Raw genomic sequence first — 23,829 nt, 5'->3', positions numbered from 1 at the left:
GTTCTCAGATTAACCCCTCGCTGCCTGGATTCGTCATTACAACTCGTGTGGCGGGGAGGAGGGGGTGTCTCTCGCAGGATCTACACAGAACAAACGGGGGCCAGAAAGCTCCTGGTTCTGATCCAGCCGAGGGCCCTCCTCTCTGGGGTGGCTCCGGCCCCTCTCCCCAGCCCCATGGGTGGGGGGGAGGTGTCCAGCCGGGGGTCCCTCTCAGAAAAGCCGCCCACACGAGACACACAGAAAAGGCCGGGAGGAAACCACCATTCCGAGGAGTGGGCACCTCAGGGAAGCCACCGATCTGGGGGGGGCACCAGGAGCACCGGGGCCAGTCACAGATCCGGGGGGGGGACACACACCGGGGGCAGTCACCGATCCATGCTGCTTTCCTCAGGGGGTGTCTGAAAGCAGACACGCTGGAGCCGCTCACAGAACTCCAGCTCCTCCTAGGGGGACACAAGGCGCAGGGGTGAGCGGGGCCGGCCTCCCCGCCCCACACGCGGCTTGGGGGGCAGCAGAGAGGCTGCTGCTGCAGCTGGGCTGCCCCATGGCCAGCGGGGTGGGAAAGTTCCCAAGCTAAGTGGGGTTCAGGTGGGTCGTAGTGTGGATGGGAGACCCAGCGGGGTGTTGCGGTGCGGGGGCTCAGCAGGGGGCGCTCTCCCCAGGGAGTCAGTGCTGGCGCGGGCACTAGGGGGCACTGTGCCGCAGACTAAGCAGGAGGCCCAGTCCTGGCACTGCTGCTGGGAAGTTCACCACAGTCCAGTTGAAGTCCCGCTTGGGCAGGAACCTGGGGTAGATGGGAGCAGGAGCGGTAATGAGCGAGGACCGCTCTGACCCCCACGTACCCATCAGGCCGCGGGATCTCATGCCTGGGTGGAGCAAGGACAGAGATTTTCTAACAGCCAGGCTGCCTGGGCACCAGCTCACCCACCAACGCCCGGAGATGTCGCGGAGGGGACGGAGTAGATCTGGGATCGCTATTGGATAGCATACAGCGGGCAATGCCCCCAGTGCCAGGCGGATGGGGGCAGAGGGCAGCGCCAGGTGGGGCACAGTGTGAGGCCAGGGGGGACGGAGGGTGGTGCCCCATAGCGCCAGGCAGGGGGAACGAGGCACAGCTGGTGGGGACGCGCAGAGGGCAGCACCACCCAGCGCACACCGGGGAGATGGGAAGTGGCTGGGGGAGACGGGCAGAGGGCAGCGCTCCCCGTGCCAGACGGGGGAGACGGGGCACGGCCAGGGGGCTGGAGGGCGGTGCCTCTGGACGACACGCGGGTGGCTCTGTCCCGGAAGAGCAGCCAACCCCCCCAACCCCCACCTCTGATCCCTACCTGGAACTCCTCCTGCTGCTGCAGCAGCTGGCAGCGCTCCCTCAGCAGGTCCTCCAGCGCCAGCTGCGGTTCCCGGCACTCCCGCACCCCCTGGGGGAAATCCGTCACCAGGCTGCGGGGGGGAGGGGGGGTTATTCTCAGCACAAACCAATGCCCCATCGCTCCCACTGACTACCAGACCCCCCTCCCCCAGCTCTACTGACTAGGCCCCACACCCCTCCCAGAGCTGGGAAGGGAACCCAGGAGTCCTGGACCCCTGTGCCCATCTCACCTGCAGAGGGCCCCCAGGACGTGTTCATGGAAGGGGCTGTGCTCAGAGCGGATCAGAGCCACCAGCTGCTGCACCATCCCCATGGAGCACAGGGTCTCTGGAGAGGGAAAGCAGCGAGTCAGGGGGCTGGAGTACGGCCGGGGGCGGGGGGGAATGGAGGATGACTGGGGCAAGGCTGGAAGGGGGCAGAAGGTGGCACCTGGCTGGGCAGACAGGGCAGGGCCGGGTGGGGGCAGAGGGCCATGCCCAGACGGGGCAGGGCCGGGTGGGTGCAGAGCCCACCGGGCAGACGGGACAGGGCCTGGTGGGGGCAGAGTCCGGCCAGGCAGATGGGGCAGGGCCGGGTCGGGGCAGAGGGCTGTGCCCAGACTGGCAGATGGGGCAGGGCTGGGTGGGGGCAGAGGGCTGTGCCCAGACGGACAGACGGGGCAGGGCCGGGTAGGGGACAGAGGGCTGTGCCCAACCAGGCAGATGGGTCAGGGCCGGGTAGGGGGCAGAGGGCAGAGCCCGGCCGGGCAGATGGGGCAGGGCCGGGTAGGGGACAGAGGGCAGAGCCCGGCCGGGCAGACGGGGCAGGGCCGGGTAGGGGACAGAGGGCTGTGCCCAACCAGGCAGACGGGTCAGGGCCGGGTAGGGGGCAGAGGGCAGTGCCCGGCCCAGCAGACGGGGCAGGGCCGGGTAGGGGACAGAGGGCTGTGCCCAACCAGGCAGACGGGTCAGGGCCAGGTAGGGGGCAGAGGGCAGTGCCCAACCAGGCAGACGGGTCAGGGCCGGGTAGGGGACAGAGGGCTGTGCCCAACCAGGCAGACGGGGCAGGGCCGGGTAGGGGGCAGAGGGCAGTGCCCGGCCCGGCAGACGGGGCAGGGCCGGGTGGGGACAGAGGGCTGTGCCCAACCAGGCAGACGGGTCAGGGCCGGGTAGGGGGCAGAGGGCAGAGCCCGGCCGGGCAGACGGGGCAGGGCCGGGTGGGGGCAGAGGGCCGTGCTCGGACGGACAGACGGGTCAGGGCCGGGTAGGGGGCAGAGGGCAGTGCCCGGCCCAGCAGACGGGGCAGGGCCGGGTAGGGGACAGAGGGCTGTGCCCAACCAGGCAGACGGGTCAGAGCCGGGTAGGGGGCAGAGGGCAGTGCCCGGCCCGGCAGACGGGGCAGGGCCGGGTGGGGACAGAGGGCTGTGCCCAGACGGACAGACGGGGCAGGGCCGGGTAGGGGACAGAGGGCTGTGCCCAACCAGGCAGACGGGTCAGGGCCGGGTAGGGGGCAGAGGGCAGAGCCCGGCCGGGCAGACGGGGCAGGGCCGGCTGGGGGCAGAGGGCCGTGCTCGGACGGACAGACTGGGCAGGGACGGGTGGGGGCAGAGGGCAGAGCCCCCCCAGCGTCCCGGAGGCCCCTCACCTTTGTGCTCCGGGTGGTCCAGCAGCAGGTTCTGCAGCAGGAAGGCGGATTTGACCTTGAGCTTCTCCACAGGGCTCTGCATGGCGCGCATCAGCACCGAGAAGCCGTCCAGCCGCAGGAACTGCTGCAGGCCGCCCTCCTGGGCGCGCACCAGGCCTGGCGCCGGGGAGAGGGGCAGAGACAGCCTCAGCCGGGGCAACGCACACAGCTCCTCCCCTGCTGCAATGCCACCCCCGGCCTCCGGGGGCAGAGGAGAGCAAGGGTTCCGCCCCCCCCGGCCTCTCTGCTACCATGGGGCCAGTAATCTCTATGGCTGTGGAGCTGGTGCCCCCTAGTGGGGACAGACTCAGTGCCCCATCCCCACCTCTCGCCCTGCAGCCAGACAGGAGCCGGCAACCCCTACAGGGGACAGGCCCCGTGCCCCATTCCCTGCCCTACGGCCGGCCGGGAGCCGGCGCCCCCTGCAGGACTCACAGGAGATGGCGAAGAGCGCCTTGACGCGCACTGCGTCGGCCCCGTCGTGGTCCAAGAGGCGCAGCAGCTTGCGCATGCAGCCCAGTGCCAGGGCCTGCTCCTGCACCTTGGGCACGTTCTGGGCGCAGGTGCCCACGAGGTGGGCGGCGCGCCAGCGCAGCTCCGGCACGGGGTGCTCCAGGTAGCGATGAGCCAGCAGCCGCATCCCGTCCAGCTTGCAGAAATCTGGGAGGGGAAGGGGGCGGCCATGACAGCAGGTGCCCCGGAGACCATATGGTGCCCATAGGGGGTTCTCAGGCAGCTCCGGCAGGGCACCCCCTAAGCCAGCCCCACCCTGTGGGGGTCACCTGCTCGCAGGCTCAATTACACGGTTCACCCCCCGTGACCCAGCCCCCATTCAGGGGGCCCCATCTCAGAGATCAGGCCTCCTTCGGGGGCAGCCCTGGTGTCCTGACAATCCACCCCCCAGAACCCTGACTACCTTCCCCCCACAACAACACCCTCCACTTCCCAGTCCACAGGCACCCACTGTTCCCACCCCTGCTGCCCCAGCACTCCCAGGATGATCCCCCATCCCTGCTCCTTCCCGCCCTGCCCCTCTCCTGCCCCCCGAACCCCCCCCTGCCCCGAGTGCCCCACCCCATACCTGCGGCGTTGTCCAGGTTCTCGCACAGCTCAGCTAGCAGCTCCAGCGCGCTGGCCTGGCGGGAGGGGTCCCCCTCGGCTGGCTCTGAGGTCTCCCCGCCGTCCCCCACAGGGGACACAGCCTCCAGCACCCGCAGGCACTCCTTCATCTGCTCCACCTCCTCCAGCTGCCCCCTGAACGCCTGGGCCATGGCCTCCTGCAACCACTGCCGTCGCTGGGGAACGGGGAAAAGAGGGAGTCAGTGCCCAGCCCCGCCCCAACCCTCCCTGAGCCGGGGGGAGAACCCAGGAGTCCTGGCTCCCAGCCCCCCCTGCTCTAACCACCAGGCCCCACTCCCCTCCCGGATCTGGGAGAGAACCCAGGAGTCCTGGCTCCCAGGCCCCTCTGCTCTAACCACCAGGCCCCACTCCCCTCCCGGATCTGGGAGAGAACCCAGGAGTCCTGGCTCCCAGCCCCCCCTGCTCTAACCACCAGGCCCCACTCCCCTCCCAGATCTGGGAGAGAACCCAGGAGTCCTGGCTCCCAGCCCCCCCTGCTCTAACCACTAGGCCCCACTCCCCTCCCGGATCTGGGAGAGAACCCAGGAGTCCTGGCTCCCAGGCCCCTCTGCTCTAACCACCAGGCCCCACTCCCCTCCCAAAGGCAGGCTAGGACCCAGGAGTGCAGCCCCGCACCTCGTCAGACATGGGCTCCAGCTGGCTGGGCTCGGCGTTGCCAGCAGTGATGGCCATCTGCAGCAGCCCCTGCAGGTTCTGAGGATGCTCGCGCGGCGGCTCATTCCCCCCGGCGCCCCCTTCAGCCATGGCTGGAGCGGTGCGGGGCCAGAGACCAGGCGCCCCGGCCACGTCCCCTGCAGAGAAAGGCACAGACAACAGGAGTCAGGTATTGAGCTGGGGAGAGAACCCAGGCATCCTGGCTCCCAACCCCCCCTTCTCTAACTGCTAGGCCCCACTCCCCTCCCAGAGCCAGGAGAGAACCCAGGAGTCCTGGCTCCCCCCACCCCACCCCGCTCTAACCACTAGACCCCACCCTCCATCACCTAGGTCCGGGGGGTCCAGGCGTTACCAGACGCTGTGTCTGCGCTGGGCACTCGGCCTGTGGGGTGTCGCTGGCGTCCACCTCCCACCGCTGGCACCACAAGAGGGTCCGCTGGGGGGCGGGGAGAGAACCCAGATCAGCACGGGAGGGGGGCCCGGCCAGGCTGTGGGGCGCAGGGTATCGAGAAAGGCGGGGGAACAGTGCCCCCCAGTGTCTCTCCTGTCCCCTATTAAACAGGCCCCCAACACCCCCCCTTCCTGGGGCAGAGCGTATCACCCCTCTACCACCCCACCCCGTCGCCCTCTGCCCCCCACCACTCTCTGCCACACGCCCCTCCCCCAGAGAAACCCTTCCCCCCAGTGCCCTCCCCCCCCCATCTTCTGCCCCGCACCCGGCCTCTCCCCCAGAGACCCTCCCACCCCTGCCCCAGTGCCCATCCCCCCCCATCTTCTGCCCTGCACCCGGCCCCTCCCCCAGAGACCCCTCCCCTCCCCCCCGTCTTCTGCCCCGCACCCGGCCTCTCCCCCAGAAACCCCCCCACCCCTACCCCAGTGCCCATCCCCCCCCCGTCTTCTGCCCCGCACCCGGCCCCTCCCCCAGAGACCCCCCCACTCCTGCCCCAGTGCCCATCCCCCCCGTCTTCTGCCCCGCACCCGGCCCCTCCCCCAGAGACCCCCCCCACCCCTGCCCCAGTGCCCATCCCCCCCCCGTCTTCTGCCCCGCACCCGGCCTCTCCCCCAGAAACCCCCCCACCCCTACCCCAGTGCCCATCCCCCCCCGTCTTCTGCCCCGCACCCAGCCCCTCCCCCAGAGACCCCCCCACCCCCACCCCTGCCCCAGTGCCCATCCCCCCCCCGTCTTCTTCCCTGCACCCAGCCCCTCCCCCAGAGACCCCCCCACCCCCACCCCCGCCCCAGTGCCCATCCCCCCCCCGTCATCTGCCCCGCACCCGGCCCCTCCCCCAGAGACCCCCCCACCCCCACCCCTGCCCCAGTGCCCATCCCCCCCCCGTCTTCTGCCCCGCACCCGGCCCCTCCCCCAGAGATCCCCCCACACCTGCCCCAGTGCCCATCCCCCCCCCCCGTCTTCTGCCCCTCTCCCCCGTCCCCCGCTGCCCCGCTCACCCCCTACCGCGCCGCGCGCTCCCCACTCCCAGCCCTGGGCGCCGCCATCTTGGCCGGACATGTGGGGAGGGGGAGGGGGCGGGGCAGAAGACGGGGGGCGGGGTTGGGGGATGCGGGGGGGGCGGGGGGATCTAGGTGGGATTGCTGGGGGGGAGATCCGGGGGGCGGGGGGATCTAGGTGGGATTGCTGGGGGGGAGATCCGGGGGGTGGGGGGATCTAGGTGGGATTGCTGGGGGGGGAGATCCGGCGGGGGGCGGGGGGATCTAGGTGGGATTGCTGGGGGGGAGATCCGGGGGGTGGGGGGATCTAGGTGGGATTGCTGGGGGGGGAGATCCGGCGGGGGGCGGGGGGATCTAGGTGGGATTGCTGGGGGGGAGATCCGGGGGGTGGGGGGATTTAGGTGGGATTGCTGGGGGGGGAGATCCGGGGGGGATCTAGGTGGGATTGCTGGGGGCGGAGATCCGGGGGAGGCTGGGGGGATCTAGGTGGGATTGCTGGGGGGGGGAGATTCGGGGGGGCGGGGGGATCTAGGTGGGATTGCTGGGGGGAAGATCGGGGGGGCTGGGGGTATCTAGGTGGGATTGCTGGGGGAGAATTGGGGGCGGGGGTTGGGGGAATCCGGGGGGGTCGGGCAGAGTGATTGGGAGGATATAGGTCGGATTGCTGGGGTGAATGGGGAGGGAGTTGGGAGAATCCAGGGTGGGATTGCTGCGGGGGGGGGGGGGCTGGGGGGATCTAGGTGGGATTGCTGGAAGGGGAATTTGGGGGGTTGGGGGATCCAAGGAGTGGCTGGGGTAGGTGGGTTGGAGGGTGCAGGGGGGGTCGGGCGGGGGGGTTGGGGGGATTGCTGGGGGGGAATTGGTGAGGGCCCTCCAGGGGGGGTGGATGACAAAGTGGGAATTTTCTGTCATACGTGGATGGTTCCTGTGTCTGCCTCAGTTTCCCCCACAGATTCCACATTGCTGCCCGTGTGTGTGTGTATGGTGTGGGGGGGGAGGTTTACAGCCCACCGAAGCCGTGCGGCACGGGGGTCACGGGGCCTGCGGGAGTGGAATGAATGGGGCATGAAAGGCCATGACCCAGAGCAACTGGAGGGTCCGGAGAGAAAACGGGGCACCCCAGGGACTGGACCATTCACCCCGAACGAGGGGACTCTCCGGCTCTGGGCAGAGCTCCTGGGGGCGAGTGGGGCAGGCCGCAGGGCCTGGCTCTGGTGGGAAAGGGGGGGTCTGCCCCGCCAATGGCTTCCTCCAAGGGACTGTTTAAAAGCTGGGCCGTGGCCCCGATCCTGGGCAGGGGGCTCCAGGAGGGAGCGACGGGGGGCAGGGGGACTGGAGAGGCTGTGGGGGGGGGGATTGGGCAGGGGGATCCAGGAGCGGGCTGCCGGTGGGGGGGGGGGCGGGAATAGCACAGGGGGAACTGGAGAGGCTGTGAGGGGATCCAGTGGGGTGGGATTGGGCAGCAGGGGCCCACCACAGGGAGGGAGATTTGGCAGGGGATCCAGGGGAGGTTTGCTAGGGGGAGGGTTCAGGGAGCTGTGACGGATCTAGGGTGGGGGGGCAAGGCAGTGACTCATCCCCCACCAGCCCCAGTGGAACACCCCCCCGCCCCCCATCGCTGGGATTTCAGCCTTACATTTGAAAGACCCCGAGAAGGAGCCAACCACGGGCCGGGGGCCATCGCATGGGTCCTGCCCCACCGGGCAGGGGAAATATCAGGAAAGGTCACATCCCTTTCTGAACACCAGCTCCCCCCCCTCCCGCGCCCGCCCAGTGCCTCCCCGACCCATGCCAACAGCGCCTGCTCCACCAGAACCAGCGCTGGCCCCGGCCCGGGTACTGGAAAGCAACCCCCAGTGCCAGCTTGAAGACCAAGTGGCACAGAGGTTAGGGACACAGATCCGGATAAGGCCGCAGGCTGAGGGCCCCAGAGAGTGGGTCCCGGGACGGCTCCCAAATCTCGGCGTCCCGTTAAAAAAGAAAAAAAGGTTTCTAGCCTGCATGGCTCGGGATGACAGTTTGGAAACGGGACCGAAGTGGAACCAAAGCTGCCTGGGTCTGCGGAGAGCTTGAGCCGGCCGCTCGCAGGGGTGTGAACAGCCCAGAGCGTGACAGACACAGATCCAGGAGGGGACATCAGAGCTTGAGTGTCAGCGCTTAGCCTGTCCCTGACGCTTCGAGATCGGGAACAGAGCTAATGGGGAAGGTGCAGATCCTCCCCCATTCACCCCCCCTGTGGGCTGGTGGAGGGGGCAGGGAATGGGGCACGGGGGCCTTTCCCCTCTAGGGGGTGGGGAAAGCGATGCTGCAGTTAAAGTGTACCTTGACCAGAGGGTCCCGTGGTGGATAGTGGGGGAGACCGGGGAGGGGGCGGATTTTCTCCCCTTTAACTGAGAAGTGGGGGTCGGATGGGGGGCAGGGGGCACTGAGCAGCTGAGGCCAGACTGGGCAGTGGGGGTCACACTCACACAGAGCTCAGGGCCCAGCCCCTCCAGCAGGGGGCGGCAGACACGGGACACACACACACACACATAGACACACTGACATTCACTGTCTTTGTCACACTCTATAACACACAGATCACACACCCCGTGTCTCTTTGTCACAGCCTGTCTCTCACACACAGTTGCACACTCAGAATCACAATTATACACACAATCATACAGTCACACAATAATCACAGACACCATTACACATGCCACAGTCACACTGTCACAGCCACGATCATACAACTACATAGCCAAACAATCACAGCCACAGTTACTCACAACAATCACACCATCACAGCCACGATCACACAGGTACAGTCAGTCACAGACACAATTACACACCTGGCAATAACAGCCACCATCACACAATTACCCAGCCATGCAATCACAGACCCAATTACACAACAATCACACAATCACAGCCGCAATCACACAATTATAGTCATACAATCACAGACCCAATTACACAATCACAGTTACCCAGCCATACAGTCACAGCCCCAATTACACACACCACAATCCCCGCAATCACACAATGACAGTCACACAATCACGGCCACATTCACACAATCACAGCTGCAATCACACAATTACAGTCATACAATCACAGAATTACACACAACAATCATACAGTCACAGTTACCCAGCCATACTGTCACAAACCCAGTTACACACATCACAGTCACACGACAGTCACACAATCACACAATTACAGTCAGAAAATCACAGACAGAATTACACACAACAATCATACAATCACAGCCACAATCACACAGATACCCAGCCATACAATCACAGACCCAATTACACACACAATTCCCGCAATCACACTATGACAGTCACACAATCACAGCCACAATTACACACACCACAATCACACTATGACAGTCACACAATCACAGCCACAATCACTCAGTTACAGTCATACAATTACAGACAGAATTACACATGTGACAATCATAGAATCACACAGTTACCCAGCCATACAGTCACAGACCCAATTACACACACAAGCCCCGCAATCACACGACAGTCACACAGTCACATTCACACAATTACAGTCAGAATTACACACGTGACAATCATACAATCACAACCACAATCACACCGTTACCCAGCCATAAAGTCACAGATCCAATTACACTCACCACAAGCCCCGCAATCACACAATGACAGTCACACACTCACAGCCCCAATTAAACACCCCACAATCACACAATGGCAGTCACACAATCACAATCACAGACCCAACTACACCCCACCACAACCCCGCACTCACCCAGCCAGACACCCAGACCCTCAGTCCCCCCCCCCCATCACCGAGACACGACACCTGCCCAGGAACAGCCCCCCCCCGCCGCCTTCACCCCCCATCACCCCCTCCCCCCGCTCCCCTTTGTGCCCCCCCCGCGCGCGGCGGGCCGGGTTCACCCCGCCGGTGGCTGTCACCCGGTGCCCGGATGCTGATGCGGGGGGGGGGGGAGGAGGAGGAGGCAGCTGGGGGGGGGGGAGCCAGGGACGAGCATCCTCCAGCAGCTGTCGCAGCATCCCTGGCTGGAGGGGGGGGGAAGGGCCCCCCTCCATCATGCTGGTACCCGGGCGGTGAGCCTCCCTCCCAGCCCAGCCCCCCCCGTCCCCGATCCCTCCTCCCCTCCCCCCCGGCCCCCCCAAACCCGCCGGCATGCGGGGCTGAGGGGCCGGGGCCTCCGTCTATTGTTCCTGCCCAGGGAGGGGAATCGAGGCGGGGTGGGGGGGGGGAGGTGGCAGACAAAGGGGGCCCGGCCGTCATGTCCGGCGGCAAGGAGCCTGGGGGGCACCCCCCGGGCCCGGCCCCCCAGCACGCCCAGTACGTGGGGCCCTACCGGCTGGAGAAGACCCTGGGCAAAGGCCAGACGGGTGAGTCTGCGGTACCGGCCCCCCCACTCCCCTGCGGTCCCTGGGGTAGATCCCCCGCCCCGACCCCGGGGGGATGGGCCCCAATACACCGTCCTTCCCCCCCCCCCCATTGCCTGGGGTAGATCCTCCGCCCCAATACCGGGGGGATGGGCCCCAATACACCATCCTTCCCCCCCCATTCCCTGGGGTAGATCCTCCGCCCCAATACCGGGGGGATGGGCCCCAATACACCGTCCCTTCCCCCCCCCCCATTGCCTGGGGTAGATCCTCCGCCCCAATACCGGGGGGATGGGCCCCAATACACCATCCTTCCCCCCCCATTCCCTGGGGTAGATCCCCACCCTGAAACTGGGGGGATGGGCCCCAATACACCATCCCTCCCCCCCATTGCCTGGGGTAGATCCCCCGCCCTGATACCGGGGGGATGGGCCCCAATACACCATCCCTCCCCCCCATTGCCTGGGGTAGATCCCCCGCCCTGATACCGGGGGGATGGGCCCCAATATACCATCCTTCCCCCCCCCATTGCCTGGGGCAGATCCCCCACCCCAATACCGGGGGGATGGGCCCCAATACACCGTCCTTCCCCCCCCATTGCCTGGGGTAGATCCCCCACCCCAATACCGGGAGGATGGGCCCCAATACACCGTCCTTCCCCCCCCCCCATTGCCTGGGGTAGATCCCCTGCCCTGATACCAGGGGGACGGGCCCCATTATACCATCCTCCCCCCCACCATTGCCTGGGTTAGATCCCCCGCCGTGATATCGGGGAGGATGGGCTCTACAAGATATTTCACCCCCCCCCCCCCCACACACACACACGCTTCCCAGCTTAGATCACCTGCCCAGACGCCAGGGGGATGGGCTCAGCGTAAAGGCCCCCAGTAGAATTCCTCCCCACGCCCCACCCCCGGCTGGACCAGGCCAGAGTGTGGTCAGAGGGACACACCAGGTGTGTGGGCGGTGGGGGGGGGTTTAATCTCCCCCCAGGTGAGTTGGGGGTCAGTGGTGCCAGCAGTTTAGGGTAGGGAGGTTGATAGATTTATGGAGTCTGGGGCGAGGTCAGTGGAGCTGTGGGATCATGGAATGGGGGGGTCCCTGGTGCGATGGGGCTGGGGGGGTCAGTGCAGTCATGGGATCCGGGGTGGGGGGGTCCCACCCTGTGATGGGGCTGGGGGGCTCAGGGCAGCCATGGGATCTGGGGCGGGGGCTCTACCTTTCCTGGGTAGCCCTGAGAAGTGGTAGTGTGTGTGTGTGTGGGGGGGGGGGGGTGCTGGGAATCAGTTTTCCAGGAGCTCTGTGCATGGCGAGGATGGGGGGATGGGGAGCAGCCCCAGGAGCGATGGGGTGGGGGGATCCCCGGCTGGCAGGGGTGCCTGTGTGTGTCTGTTTCATCTCTGTCCGGGGGGTGGGGGGGACTGGTCAGTTTCACACCTGGGCCTTGGGGTGGGATGGGGGAGGGGGGCTGGATGGACAGACGCTGGATCTGGACCCAGCACAGGGGGCTTGAGGGAAAATCTCTAGGCAGAGGGCAGGTGTTTGTCTGTGTGTGTGTGTGGAGGGGGGGTTCGTTCTGCTGCAGGGAGTGAAGGGGGGGGGAAGGCGCCCGGCCAGATCTCCGTTAGGCTCCTAGCCAGCAGCCCAGAAAACCCACCGTCCACCCCCTCCCCTTGTGCTGGTGGGGGGGTTAGAAACACCAGAGGTCACTCAGATATGGGGCGACCCCCCTCACTGGCTCTCTCATGCCCTTGTCTCTGTGTATGTGTGTGTGTGGGGGGGTTATATTTGTGCACTGAGAGAGAGGTTGTGGGTTGTGTGTGTGTGTGGGGGGATTTGCTGCAGTGCCGGGCTGTGGGAACCGCGCGGACGTCTGGCGGGGGGGGGGGGGGGGGGGAGGACTCGAGGAAATCCCGCTGGAGGGGGAGGGACATTGCTGTGCTGCAAATCTCCAGGCCTTGCTTGGCTCACACAGAGGTGGCGGCGGGGGGGGCGGGGGGCAGAGCTGACAGTGGATCTAATGTGTGTCGGGGGGGGGGGGATTCTTGGGCTGAGGATGGAGGGGAGCTGGTTTAATGCAGTGGTTGTATGGAGGGGGGGGGATCCAGCCTTGTGAGATAGAACCCCCCCCCAGGCCGCTGGAGGGGTTAAATTTGCAGGACGGATGGACAGACGGACGCGTCTGTCTGGAGATCTGCTGGGGAGGGGGGTTCCCATCTTGGCCCCCTAAGTTGGGGGAGCTCTGTCTCTTTGCCCCCCATAAATTCCCCCCCCCCCCCGGCTCCCATGCAACACAGTGTGGGAATCCATGCCGGAGGAGTTGGGTTTGTGTAGGGCCTACGAAAATGTTTTTTGTTTACTCCGGGGGTGGAGCAGAAGGAGGTGGTGCAGGGGGGCAGGGCCGTGGGCCCAGAGCTGGGAAGACTTGAGCTGTAATCCCAGTTCTGCCCATGGGGCCGCGTCGCTCTCTTTCCCCTTCTAGCAAACAGGGGCGGTAGCACCTGCCCTGGGGAGTGAGCGAGAGGGGGGATGGGCTGGGGTGAAGGGGGTGGGCTCAGGAATCTGCTGGTGACTCTGTGGGTGTCCCTGGGCGAGTCCCTGAATCGTTCTCTGCCTCGGTTTCCCCACCCTCCCTCGGTCTAGTTAGATAGTGAGTTCTTCGAGGTGGAGGCCGCCCGTTTGCTGTGCGTCCGTGCACTGATGGGGGCCGTGCTGGAGGGGAGTTGGGGAGGACGGAGAGAGACAGGAGGCAAGGGGCGAACGCTGGGAGCAACACCACACCGAGACCCACAGACTCGCGGGTGGGGCCGGGTGGGTCCCCTGCGCAGACAGATGCGCAGACCTGTGGTGCGGGCTCACCTGGGATGGGGCTTGTGCAGAGGACGAGGGTTCGCCTGGGGTCCCAGCCTTGGTGTGGGAGCTTCTCCTCCCCCCACCCCCTTGTCCCGACATCTTCCCATTGGGCACCAAAGACTTGTGCATCCCGGGGCGCCCGGACTCCATGCTGGAGCACCCCCCGGTGGATCTGGCCCAGGCACCACTGCCAGCCCAGTGAAAGGGGTCCCCAGGGCCCTGTGCTCCAGTCCCTCGGGGAGTTTGGCCTCCAGACTCAGGGGAGCGTCCGGTTTTGTTCAGGTGAGAGGATGGGGTTCGAACAGCCTTCGAACCCAGCCCCCGCTGTCACTGGCCGCCCCCTCTCCCAGTCCACTTCAGCCCTTGTAGGACAGTGATCCTGGTTCTACCCCTGCGTGTTCCCCCTGCCGTACTGGAGTTAATCCCTGGCCGAACCGGAGCAGATCTTTTGGAGAAACTCAGTGGAAAAGTGGCCCCGTGCCAAAGGATGTGCCCCTCGCCCGGGGAAGCCGGTCCCTCCTTCACCCCGCTCCCTGGTACAAACGTGCCCCTCGCTTCCGTTGTGGGGGCGGCAGCTGAGAAAGGGAACAGCGGGGAGGTCGCAGCCCGAGACGCCCGGGCGACATTGGGGTCAGAATCCGAGGACGCTCGAAAATGAGCCCGGCCCACGTTCGATGGATTCAAAACTGGCTAACTGATGGATCTGAAAATGTGCCTGCGAACGGGGAAGTGCCTGAGCTCCCCGGGCGGCGCTGGGGCCGAAGGGCTAACGGGACTCTTGGACGCATCAACCGGGGATCCCCGCGTGGGAGCAGAGAGGTGGGTTCGGCCTCTGGATCTGGCCCGGGGGCGGATCCTGCGCCCAGCTCTGGGGCCTGCAGTGCCGGGGGCATGTGGCGAAACGGCAGAGGGGCCGGAGAAGAGCCAGGGGGACGAGTGAAGGGTTAGAAAACCTGCCGGAGAAGAGACACCAGGAGCTCCAGCTGTGTCACTGAGACGGTTCGGGGGGGACTCGATCCCCGGCTCTAGGGACCGACGTGGGGAACGAATATTTCCTCACAGGCTTCTCAGGCGAGCAGAGGAAGGTCAAACCCGACCCCACAGCTGGATGTTGGAGCGAGACGAACCCAGCGCACACGGAGGGGAATTAACCCTCGGACTGGCTGGCCAATGGCCGGGTGGATTCTCGGGCGCTGGCCGTTTGGAAACCCCGCTTGGCTGTGTCTCTGAGGGATCTGCTCTGGGAATGAGTCCGAGAGCCGTACGACGTTATCCCAGTGGGCCTTGGAACGGGCAAATTTGTCCTTTTGCTGGTCGAGTTTCCAGCCGTTTCTCCGGGCGAACGGGGAGATGCCGGCCAGAGGACACGGTAGCAGGGAGAGGTGCGCTGAGAGATGGGCCGGCCGAAAGCGGCCGCCTTCCCCTACGTAGCAAAACGTCTGTTCAGGCGGCTGCCAGAAAGCCACGTGGGGTTGGGGGGTACATGGGGGCGGCAGGGACGGGACGGACACACACACATGAACTGAGCAGTTTGGACGATCCAGGGGGTCTCCCCGATTCTGGGTGCCGGGGATTCTCTGGGACCCTCTGCCCCCCGGAACCCGACGGGCCCCCGTCATGGACCTGGGGAAGGGCGATGGCTCCCTCTTGGATGTGGCTGTTGGAGTGTTTGGGCCCGGGGTGGCAGGCAGAGGGCAATGCCAGGGACGGGTGGGTTGGATCGAGGAGCAGTGGATGGGAGGAGATGGACAAACAGACAGAATCGGGGGAGTTAAATCCCCCCCCCCGGTCAGTTTCATTTCCCATCTCTGGTCAGTTTCACTTAACAAGCCAGAAGAGCTTACCCCTGACACCACTGCCCAGGCACGATGGGCCCCGATCTCGGTCGGTGGGGGGGTGTCCGTGTAGCACCCGGCATGACAGGGGGCACATAGGGGTTCCCTAGGGGCGCTGCACTGCAGGGAGGAGGGCCAGCAGGGGGCGCTGGGCTGCAGCAGGTGTGGGGGGCGGTGTGCGGCAGGGGGCGTTGGGCTGCAGCAGGTGTGGGGGGCGCTGTGGGGCAGAGCCAGAAGGGGGCGCTGGGCTGCAGCGGGTGTGTGGGGCGCAAGGGGGCAGGGCCAGAAGGGGGCGCTGGGCTGCAGTGGGTGTGTGGGGCGCAAGGGGGCAAGGACAGCGGGGGGCGCTGGGCTGCAGCAGGTGTGGGGGGCGCTGTGGGGCAGAGCCAGAAGGGGGCGCTGAGCTGCAGAGGGTGTGGGGGGCGCTGGGGGACAGGGCCAGTGGGAGGCGCTGGGCTGCAGTGGGTGTGGGGGACGCTGTGGGGCAGGGCCAGCGGGGGGTGCTGGGCTGCAGCGGGTGTGTGGGGCACTGTGGGGCAGGGCTAGCGGGGGGCGCTGAGCTGCAGTGGGTGTGGGGGGCAGGGCCAACAGGGGGCGCTGGGCTGCAGCAGGTGTGGGGGGTGCTGCTCGGCAGGGCCAGCGGGGGCCGCTGAGCTGCAGTGGGTGTGGGGGGGGCGCCATGGGGCAGGGCTAGCGGGGGGCGCTGGCCTGACCCCTCTCCCCACCCGCAGGGCTGGTGAAGCTGGGCGTTCACTGCATCACGGGGCAGAAGGTGGCCATCAAGATCGTGAACCGGGAGAAGCTGTCGGAGTCGGTGCTGATGAAGGTGAGGGCCTGGAGGTGCCGGGGGCTCAGGGAGGGGCGGCTCTGCAGGCCCCGCCCCTTCCCAAATCCAAGGTCCCCTCGATCCGCCCCAGCCCCGGGCGTAGGGGGGAGCCCGGCTGAGTTTGGAACATGGGCTTGGGCGCCCCCACCCCGGCCCCCCCACCCCGGCCCCCCGTTCCTCTGCCCCACCCCGATTCCCTTCCCCATCCCCCCTCTCTCTGTCGCCCCCGCAGGTGGAGCGGGAAATCGCCATCCTGAAGCTGATAGAGCACCCGCATGTGCTGAAACTGCACGACGTCTACGAGAATAAGAAATATTTGTAGGTATTTATAGACGCTCCCTACGCGTCACCCCCGCCCCGCCCGAGCCAGCCAGTCCCTGCCCTGGGGCCGGATGGGAGCCGGCGCCCCCTAGAGGGGACAGGTCCCGGGCCCCATTCCCTGCCCCCCTGAGCCAGCCAGTCCCTGCCCTGGGGCCGGGTGGGAGCCGGCGCCCCCTAGAGGGGACAGGTCCCGGGCCCCATTCCCTGCCCCCCTGAGCCAGCCAGTTGAGGTCTCCCATCCCAACACACACACACATCCTGACCCTGCTTAGCTTTGGGGAGGGGGGGGACACTGGCTGCCTCCTACGCTGGGGAGGTCCTGTGATCTGTCTTAAACCCAGGCCATCCTTGATTGGCTGAGGAGATTGTCAGCCGCCCAATCAGAGCCCTCCAATCTGTGCTGTAGCTTCTAAGGGTTTCCAATTGGCCACAGAGATGGTGAGCCAGCCAATCGGAGCCTTCAAATCTGTGCTGTTGCTTCTAAAGACAACTGCTCTGGAATGCGGGGCGGGGGGCGGGGGCGATGTTCTAGAGCACCTCTCTAGAACGGGAGGGACCATTGGTCGATGTTCTAGATCAACATGGTAGCGGGGCGCTGTGCCCTTTATGTGCAGGAGTAGGGTTCTAGAAGGTGTTTCTGTGTTCTAGATCGGCCCTCTGGAATTGGCTGCACTGGCTTGTCTGGCTGGTGGTTCTGTAGGGTGGCCGTCCTGTATGCGAAGCTCTGGAGTTTGACTCTAGAATAAGGGCCTCTCTCCCTGCTTTGCTATTCTGGAGCATTGCTCTGCAGTGGGTGCGTTGGCTTTTCTAGATGGCAATAAGCACCTTCACTTGCGGGTTCTAGGTCATGGATCTAGAACCAGGGCAGGACATTGCTTAGCTGTTCTAGAGCAGCGCTGAGTGTTTGGTATTCTGGAGGATGACTCTGCAATTATGCTTTTCCTGAATCAAGTGGTCTAGATTCATGGTCCAAGAGTTGCTATGAGGGTCTAGATCATGGTCCTAGAGCTGGGGCAGGCTTGTTGCTTTGATGTCCAGTTTGGAATGGGTGTATTTGCTTGGCCAGGGGATGGGTGGTGTGATGCTGCTGCGTTCCCGGAGGTGACACTCTAGCTTGCGTGTCTAGAACCCGCTGGCCTTTGATGTTCCCGATCGTGGCTCTAGAATGCAGCTGAGTTTGCTCGGTTGTTCTAGAGCCTCACGCGGCCGTGGGCGGGTTTCCTTTTCTGGCAGTTTTGCTCTGTGATGACCCCCCCCCGAACGTGATGTTCTAGCTCATGGATCTAGACCTGGGGCGGCTGCTGGTTTGAGGTTCTAGAGCGTGGCTCTGGAATGGGCGTGTTTGTGTTCCCGGCAGATGGGTGGTGTCACGTCTAGAACAAGGCAGCCCTGACGGCTCAGTCCAGGGCGGGGGGGGGGGTGGATTCTCCGACAGGGCTCTGTGAGCGAGAGCCAGTGCAGAGCCCGTTGGTCCCAGGGCTCCAGAGTGTGTGTGTGTCGGTGTGTGTGTGTGTGTGTGTGTGTCCCCCTGCTGCCCCCTGCTGGAGGGGCCGGGCCCTGCTCCGTGTGTGTGTGTGTGTGTGTCCCTGCTGCCCCTGCTGGGGGGGCTGGGCCCTGCTCCGTGTGTGTGTGTGTGTTAGGGGCAGGGTGCGTTAGATGCCAGGCAGTGACAGCTGGCTCCCCCCCACACACACACATGCCCACACAAGCTGCCTTTGTCAGGGCTGGGCTGTGACATAACAGGCTGATGTGACACAGGGGGGTGAAAACCCCCCCCCCAGCGGCAATGGGGCCGGCCCTGCCTGCTGGGGGAGAGCGCCCTCTGCTGGGCCCCCGCCCCGCTCCCTGCAGCGCACGGTGGGGTCACTGACCCAGCTGACCGGGGGGGGGGGCAGTGGTGTCAAGGGAGAGCTCTGATAGGTCGTGACCTTTCCTCCCCCCCCACCATTCCCTCCTCCCCACTTAACCCCCCCTCCCCCGGCCGGATCTCACTTCCCCTGCCCCTAATCCCCCTCCCCCGGAGTCCCTCCTCCCTCCCTCAACCCCCTCCCGGCCCTGACTCTGCCCCCGATCCCCCTCCCCCTTGCCCCCCCAGGTACCTGGTGCTGGAGCACGTCTCGGGCGGGGAGCTCTTCGACTACCTGGTGAAGAAGGGGCGCCTGACCCCCAAAGAGGCTCGTAAGTTCTTCCGGCAGATCGTCTCCGCCCTGGACTTCTGCCACAGCTACTCCATCTGGTGAGCCCCCCCCGGCCCCGTGACCCCCCCCAGCAACCTGCCACAGCCCCCCCGGCCCCGTGACCCCCCCAGCAGCCGGCCACAGCCCCCCCTGGCCCCGTGACCCCCCCCAGCAACCTGCCACAGCCCCCCCCGGCCCCGTGACACCCCCCCCCAGCAACCCGCCACAGCGCCCCCGGCCCCGTGACACCCCCAGCAACCGGCCACAGCCCCCCCTGGCCCCGTGACCCCCCCCAGCAACCTGCCACAGCCCCCCCGGCCCCGTGACACCCCGCCCCCAGCAACCCGCCACAGCGCCCCCGGCCCCGTGACCCCCCCAGCAGCCGGCCACAGCCCCCCCTGGCCCCGTGACCCCCCCCAGCAACCTGCCACAGCCCCCCCGGCCCCGTGACACCCCCCCCCAGCAACCCGCCACAGCGCCCCCGGCCCCGTGACCCCCCCAGCAACCGGCCAGAGCCCCCCCCGGCCCCGTGACCCCCCCAGCAACCGGCCACAGCCGCCCCCGGCCCCGTGACACACCCCCAGCAACCGGCCACAGCCGTCCCCGGCCCCGTGACCCCCCCCAGCAACCGGCCACAGCCCCCCCGGCCCCATGACCCCCCCCAGCAGCCGGCCACAGCCCCCCCCCCCGGCCCCGTGACCCCCCCAGCAACCGGCCACAGCCCCTCCTGGCCCCGTGACCCCTACCTCCTGCCCTGTTCTCCCCACTCCCGCTCAGGCAGTGCTTCCCTCGCTGGGAGCAATAGTATGTCTTTTATCCTCTCCTTTTCCCCCTCACCACGAGTGATGGGTTTGGGGGCCGGGCCGGGTTCTGAGCTGACCCCCCTCCTCCACCCGGATTGATTTGGAGTCACCCCTGTTTGCACTGAGGGCAGGGTCGGTCTGCTCTCAGCCCCCCGGGTCAATCCGGAGTCACCCCGACTACAATGGGGGCAGGGCCATGTTCTGATCTCCGCCCCCTGGGCTCAATCTGGAGTCACTCCTGTTTCCAATGGGGATAGGGTTATGATCTCAGCTCCCCAAGGGTCAATCTGGAGTCACTCCTGTTTGCACTGGGGGAAGGGCTGGTTCCAATCTCTAACCTCTGGGCTCAATCTGGAGTCACTCCTGTTTCCAATGGGGATAGGGTTATGATCTCAGCTCCCCAAGAGTCAATCTGGAGTCACTCCTGTTTGCACTGGGGGAAGGGCTGGTTCCAATCTCTAACCTCTGGGCTCAATCTGGAGTCACTCCTGTTTCCAATGGGGATAGGGTTATGATCTCAGCTCCCCAAGAGTCAATCTGGAGTCACTCCTGTTTGCACTGGGGGCAGGGCCGGTTCTTAGCCCCCCGAGGGTCTCTAACCCTCCCTCTGTCCCGGTGCAGCCACCGTGACCTCAAGCCGGAGAACCTGCTGCTGGACGAGAAGAACAACATCCGGATCGCGGACTTCGGGATGGCGTCCCTGCAGGTCGGGGCCAGCCTGCTGGAGACCAGCTGTGGGTGAGCCCCACGGGGTGGGGGGCTGGCGGGGCAGGGCGGGGGGGCTGAGATCCGCGGGGGCCTCGGAGGACTGGCCAGCAGGGAGGAGGGTCTGCCGGAGGCGCTGTCTCCCTCGGCGCCCCCCCTCCCCGCCCCGGCTGGGGGTGGGGCGGGGCATCCATGGGGAGGTGTGGGGTGAGGGGGCGGGGCCTGTGTGACTCAGCCGCCCCCTCCCCGGGACTGAGCCTCCTTTTCACTCTGTCTCTCCCTCTGTCTGTCTGTCTGTCTCTCTCTTCTTCCCCCATTGCTGGCCCCCCAGCTCTCCCCACTATGCATGTCCCGAGGTGATCAAGGTAAGTCACGGAGTCCCGCCCCCGCCCTGCCCCACACGCCAGCCCCACGGCCCATCAACCCCCATATCCCGCCCCCTCCGGCCCCACACGCCAGCCCCATGGCCCGTCAACTCCCATATCCCGCCCCCTCCCTGCTCCACGGCCCATCGACCCCAATATCCCACCCCCTCCCTGCCCCACACGCCAGCCCCACGGCCCGTCAACCCCCATATCCCACCCCCTCCCTGCCCATGGCCCATCAACCCCAATATCCCACCCCCTCCCTGCCCACACGCCAGCCCCATGGCCCGTCAACCCCCATATCCCGCCCCCTCCGGCCCCACACGCCAGCCCCACGGCCCATCGACCCCAATATCCCACTACCTCCTTGCCCCACACGCCAGCCCCACGGCCCATCAACCCCCATATCCTGCCCCTCCCTGACCCACGGCCCGTCAACCCCCATATCCCGCCCCCTCCCTGCCCCACGGCCCGTCGACCACAATATCCCACCCCCTCCCTGCCCCACACGCCAGCCCCACGGCCCATCAACCCCCATATCCTGCCCCTCCCTGAGCCATGGCCCATCGACCCCCATATCCCGCTCCCTCCCTGCCCCACACGCCAGTCCCACAGCTCATTGACCCCTGTGTCCTGCCCCACACGCCAGCCCCACGGCCCATCGACCTTGGTATCCTGCCCCTCCCTACCCATTGGCCTATTGACCCCCATAGCCTGCCCCCTCTGCCCCATATGCTATTCCTATGGCCCATTGACCCCTATGTCCTGCCCCTCCCTGCCCCACAAGCCAGCCCCACGACCCATGTAGCCTGGTATCTAGGTGGGTGTGGATGGGTGGGGGGGACAGACACTGTTGAAGGCGGCTGGGTGCTGAGCGCGGCCGGGGGGGTTCCCTCATGGTGGGTGGGGCTGGGGGTGGGGCTTTTCCCCGGGGAGGGGCCAGGCTGTGAGTCCCTCCCTCCCCCCCCCCCCACTCTGTTCCTAGCCGGGCCCCTCCCCCTCATTCTGGGGGCCTGTGGTCTCACTTGTTTGGGGGTTTGGTCCCCAGGGAGGGGCGGGGTGGGGGGCGGAGTCTGTGCCCTGGGGAGGGGGGGGCTGCCTCGGGGAGGGCTGGGGGCGGAGTCTGTGCCCTGGGGAGGGGGGGCTGCCTCGGGTGGGCTGGGGGCGGAGTCTGTGTCCTGGGGGGGGGGGCTGCCTCGGGGGGGGCTGGGGGCAGAGTCTGTGCCCTGGGGAGGGGGGGCTGCCTCGGGGGGGGGCTGGGGGCAGAGTCTGTGCCCTGGGGAGGGGGGGCTGCCTCGGAGGGGGGGCTGGGGGTGTCCCCGGGAAGCCCCCTCCCAGTCCCAACCCTGTGTCTGTGCCGCGCAGGGTGAGAAATACGACGGGCGCCGGGCCGACATGTGGAGCTGCGGGTCATTCTCTTCGCCCTGCTGGTGGTGAGTGTCCTGCGCCCCCGTGTCCCTGTCCCCCCGTCCCATGGACCCCCCTGTACTCCCCGTCCCCCCAGGCCCCCGCTCCCCCTGCGCCCCCCGTCCCCCCCAAACACCCGCTCCCCCTGTGCCCCTGTCCCATGGACCCTCTGTACCCCCATCCCCCCAAACCCCCGCTCCCCCTGTGCCCCTGTCCCATGGACCCCCTGTCCCCCCGTCCCCCCAGACCCCTGCTCCCCCTGCACCCCCATCCCCCCAGACTCCCCGCTCCCCCTGCACCTCTTCCCACAGACCCCCATCCCCCCAGACCCCCTGTCCCCCTGTCCCATGGACCCCCTGTACCCCCTGTCCCCCCAGACCCCCGCTCCCCCTGTCCCCCCGTCCCCCTGTGCCCCTGTCTCATGGACCCCCTGTACCCCCGTCCCCCCAGACCCCTGCTCCCCCTGCACCCCCATCCCCCCAGACTCCCGCTCCCCCTGCACCCCTTCCCACAGACCCCCATCCCCTAGATCTCCGCTCCTCCTGCACCCCTGTCCCATGGACCCCCTGTACCCCCCATCCCCCCAGACCCCCACTCCCCCTGTCCCCCTGTGCCCCTGTCCCATGTACCCCCTGTACCCCCATCCCCCCGTCCCCCCAGACCCCTGCTCCCCCTGCACCCCCATCCCCCCCATCCCCCTAGATCTCCGCTCCCCCTGTGCCCCTGTCCCATGGACCCCCTGTACCCCAGACCCCCGCTCCCCCTGCACCCCATCGCACAGACCCCCGTCCCCCTAGACCTCCGCTCCCCCTGCATCCCTGCATCCCTGTACCTCTGTCCCATGGCGCCCCACCCCCCTGTACCCCCAGACCTCTGCTCCTCTGTACCCCCATCCCACGGACCCCTGTACCCTCTGTGCCCTTATTCTGTGTACCACCAACCCCACTCCCCTACGCCCCAGAACCCGATCCCCCTGCTCCCCATCCCCGTGGATCCCTGCTCCCCCTGTGCCCCTGTATCCCTGCTCCCCTGCGTCCCGGACCCCATCCCCCTGCTCCACCTGCGCCCTGCTTCCCCTGTGCCCCGATCCCCCTGTGCCCTGCGCCCCATCCCCCTGTCCCCCCAGACCCCTGCTCCCCCTGTGCCCCAGACCCCCATCCCCCTGTACCCCCATCTCCCCCTACCCCCATCCCTCTGCATCCTGACCCCCTGTGCCCCCTCCCCCACTCCCCCTGTACCCCCGCTCCCTCTGCGGCTCACTCCCTGTCAGGGTTCCCTCCCCATTCTGAACTCTGGGGTACAGATGTGGGGACCCGCATGAAAGACCCCCTGAGCTTATTTCTACCAGCTTAGGTTAAAAACTTCCCCAAGGCACAAATTCCTTTCCTTGTCCTTGGACGGTATTGCTGCCACCACCAAGTGATTTACACAAACATTCAGGAAAAGGGCCACTTGGAGTCCGTATCCCCCCAAAATATCCCCCCAAGCCCCTTCACCCTCTTTCCTGGGGAGGCTTGAGAATAATATACAATGTGAGCACAGACCAAACGCCTTGGTTTTTAGGACACTGAAAAATCAATCAGGTTCTTAAAAGAAGAATTTTATTTAAAAAAAAAAAAGGAAAAGAATCGCACCTGCAAAATACAGGGCAAATAAAAAGATTTCAAACCCAGAGGTTCCCCTCTTGCTCTGCATCCCCGTTACAAATCAGGACTGAAATGACCTCTTGGCGTAGGGAAAATTCACAAGCTAAAACAAAAGAGAATCTAACGCATTTCCTTGCCCTGACTTACAATTTCTGTCATCTTAGATGCTCATTTCAGGTCTGTTTTTAGGAGATGTTTTTCCTGCCTGGACCCTCTCTCCGTCCAGAGAGGGAAC

General features: G+C 66.2%; 3 protein-coding genes across 3 annotated transcripts in view; 1 reads left to right on the top strand and 2 right to left on the bottom strand.

Annotated features, from left to right (window-relative positions):
* Nucleotides 1–365: 365 nt before the first annotated feature.
* Nucleotides 366–4,915, bottom strand: HSPBP1 (HSPA (Hsp70) binding protein 1). The gene is made up of 7 exons (XM_065421024.1): nt 4,787–4,915; nt 4,113–4,326; nt 3,467–3,691; nt 2,993–3,148; nt 1,600–1,696; nt 1,329–1,440; nt 366–443 (listed from the first exon to the last, which is right to left on the bottom strand). The coding sequence occupies exons 1-7, from the start codon at nt 4,913–4,915 to the stop codon at nt 366–368; spliced, it is 1,011 nt and encodes a 336-aa protein (XP_065277096.1).
* A 5,635-nt stretch (nt 4,916–10,550) lies between these two features.
* Nucleotides 10,551–22,477, top strand: BRSK1 (BR serine/threonine kinase 1). The gene is given in 9 exon segments (XM_065420886.1): nt 10,551–10,659; nt 16,076–16,170; nt 16,403–16,488; nt 18,587–18,727; nt 20,093–20,209; nt 20,508–20,541; nt 21,907–21,949; nt 21,952–21,974; nt 22,463–22,477. Coding segments are annotated over 9 exon segments (663 nt in total).
* Nucleotides 22,478–23,204: 727 nt separating this feature from the next.
* Nucleotides 23,205–23,829, bottom strand: part of TMEM150B (transmembrane protein 150B) — a 5,083-nt gene continuing 4,458 nt past the window's right edge. Inside the window, exon 7 of the mRNA XM_065420885.1 lies at nt 23,205–23,240. Within this exon, the coding sequence (XP_065276957.1) occupies nt 23,205–23,240 (36 nt within the window). The remainder of the gene's footprint in view (nt 23,241–23,829) is intronic.

Source organism: Emys orbicularis, chromosome 21 (genome assembly GCF_028017835.1).
Source record: "Emys orbicularis isolate rEmyOrb1 chromosome 21, rEmyOrb1.hap1, whole genome shotgun sequence".
Classification (NCBI taxonomy): Eukaryota; Metazoa; Chordata; order Testudines; family Emydidae; genus Emys; species Emys orbicularis.
Note: the sequence above shows the minus strand (reverse complement) of the source record. Positions and strands in the feature narration are given on the sequence as shown.

What these genes read in the sequence shown, in the direction of transcription:
- HSPBP1 (XM_065421024.1), bottom strand. Translation starts at nt 4,915, where the DNA reads ATGGCTGAAGGGGGCGCCGGGGGGAATGAGCCGCCGCGCGAGCATCCT. An exon ending in GGCGCTCTTCGCCATCTCCT is followed by an intron (nt 3,149 to 3,466) that starts GTGAGTCCTGCA and finishes CCCCGGCGCCAG; the next exon opens with GCCTGGTGCGCGCCCAGGAG. An exon ending in GTCCTGGGGGCCCTCTGCAG is followed by an intron (nt 1,441 to 1,599) that starts GTGAGATGGGCA and finishes TCCCCCCCGCAG; the next exon opens with CCTGGTGACGGATTTCCCCC.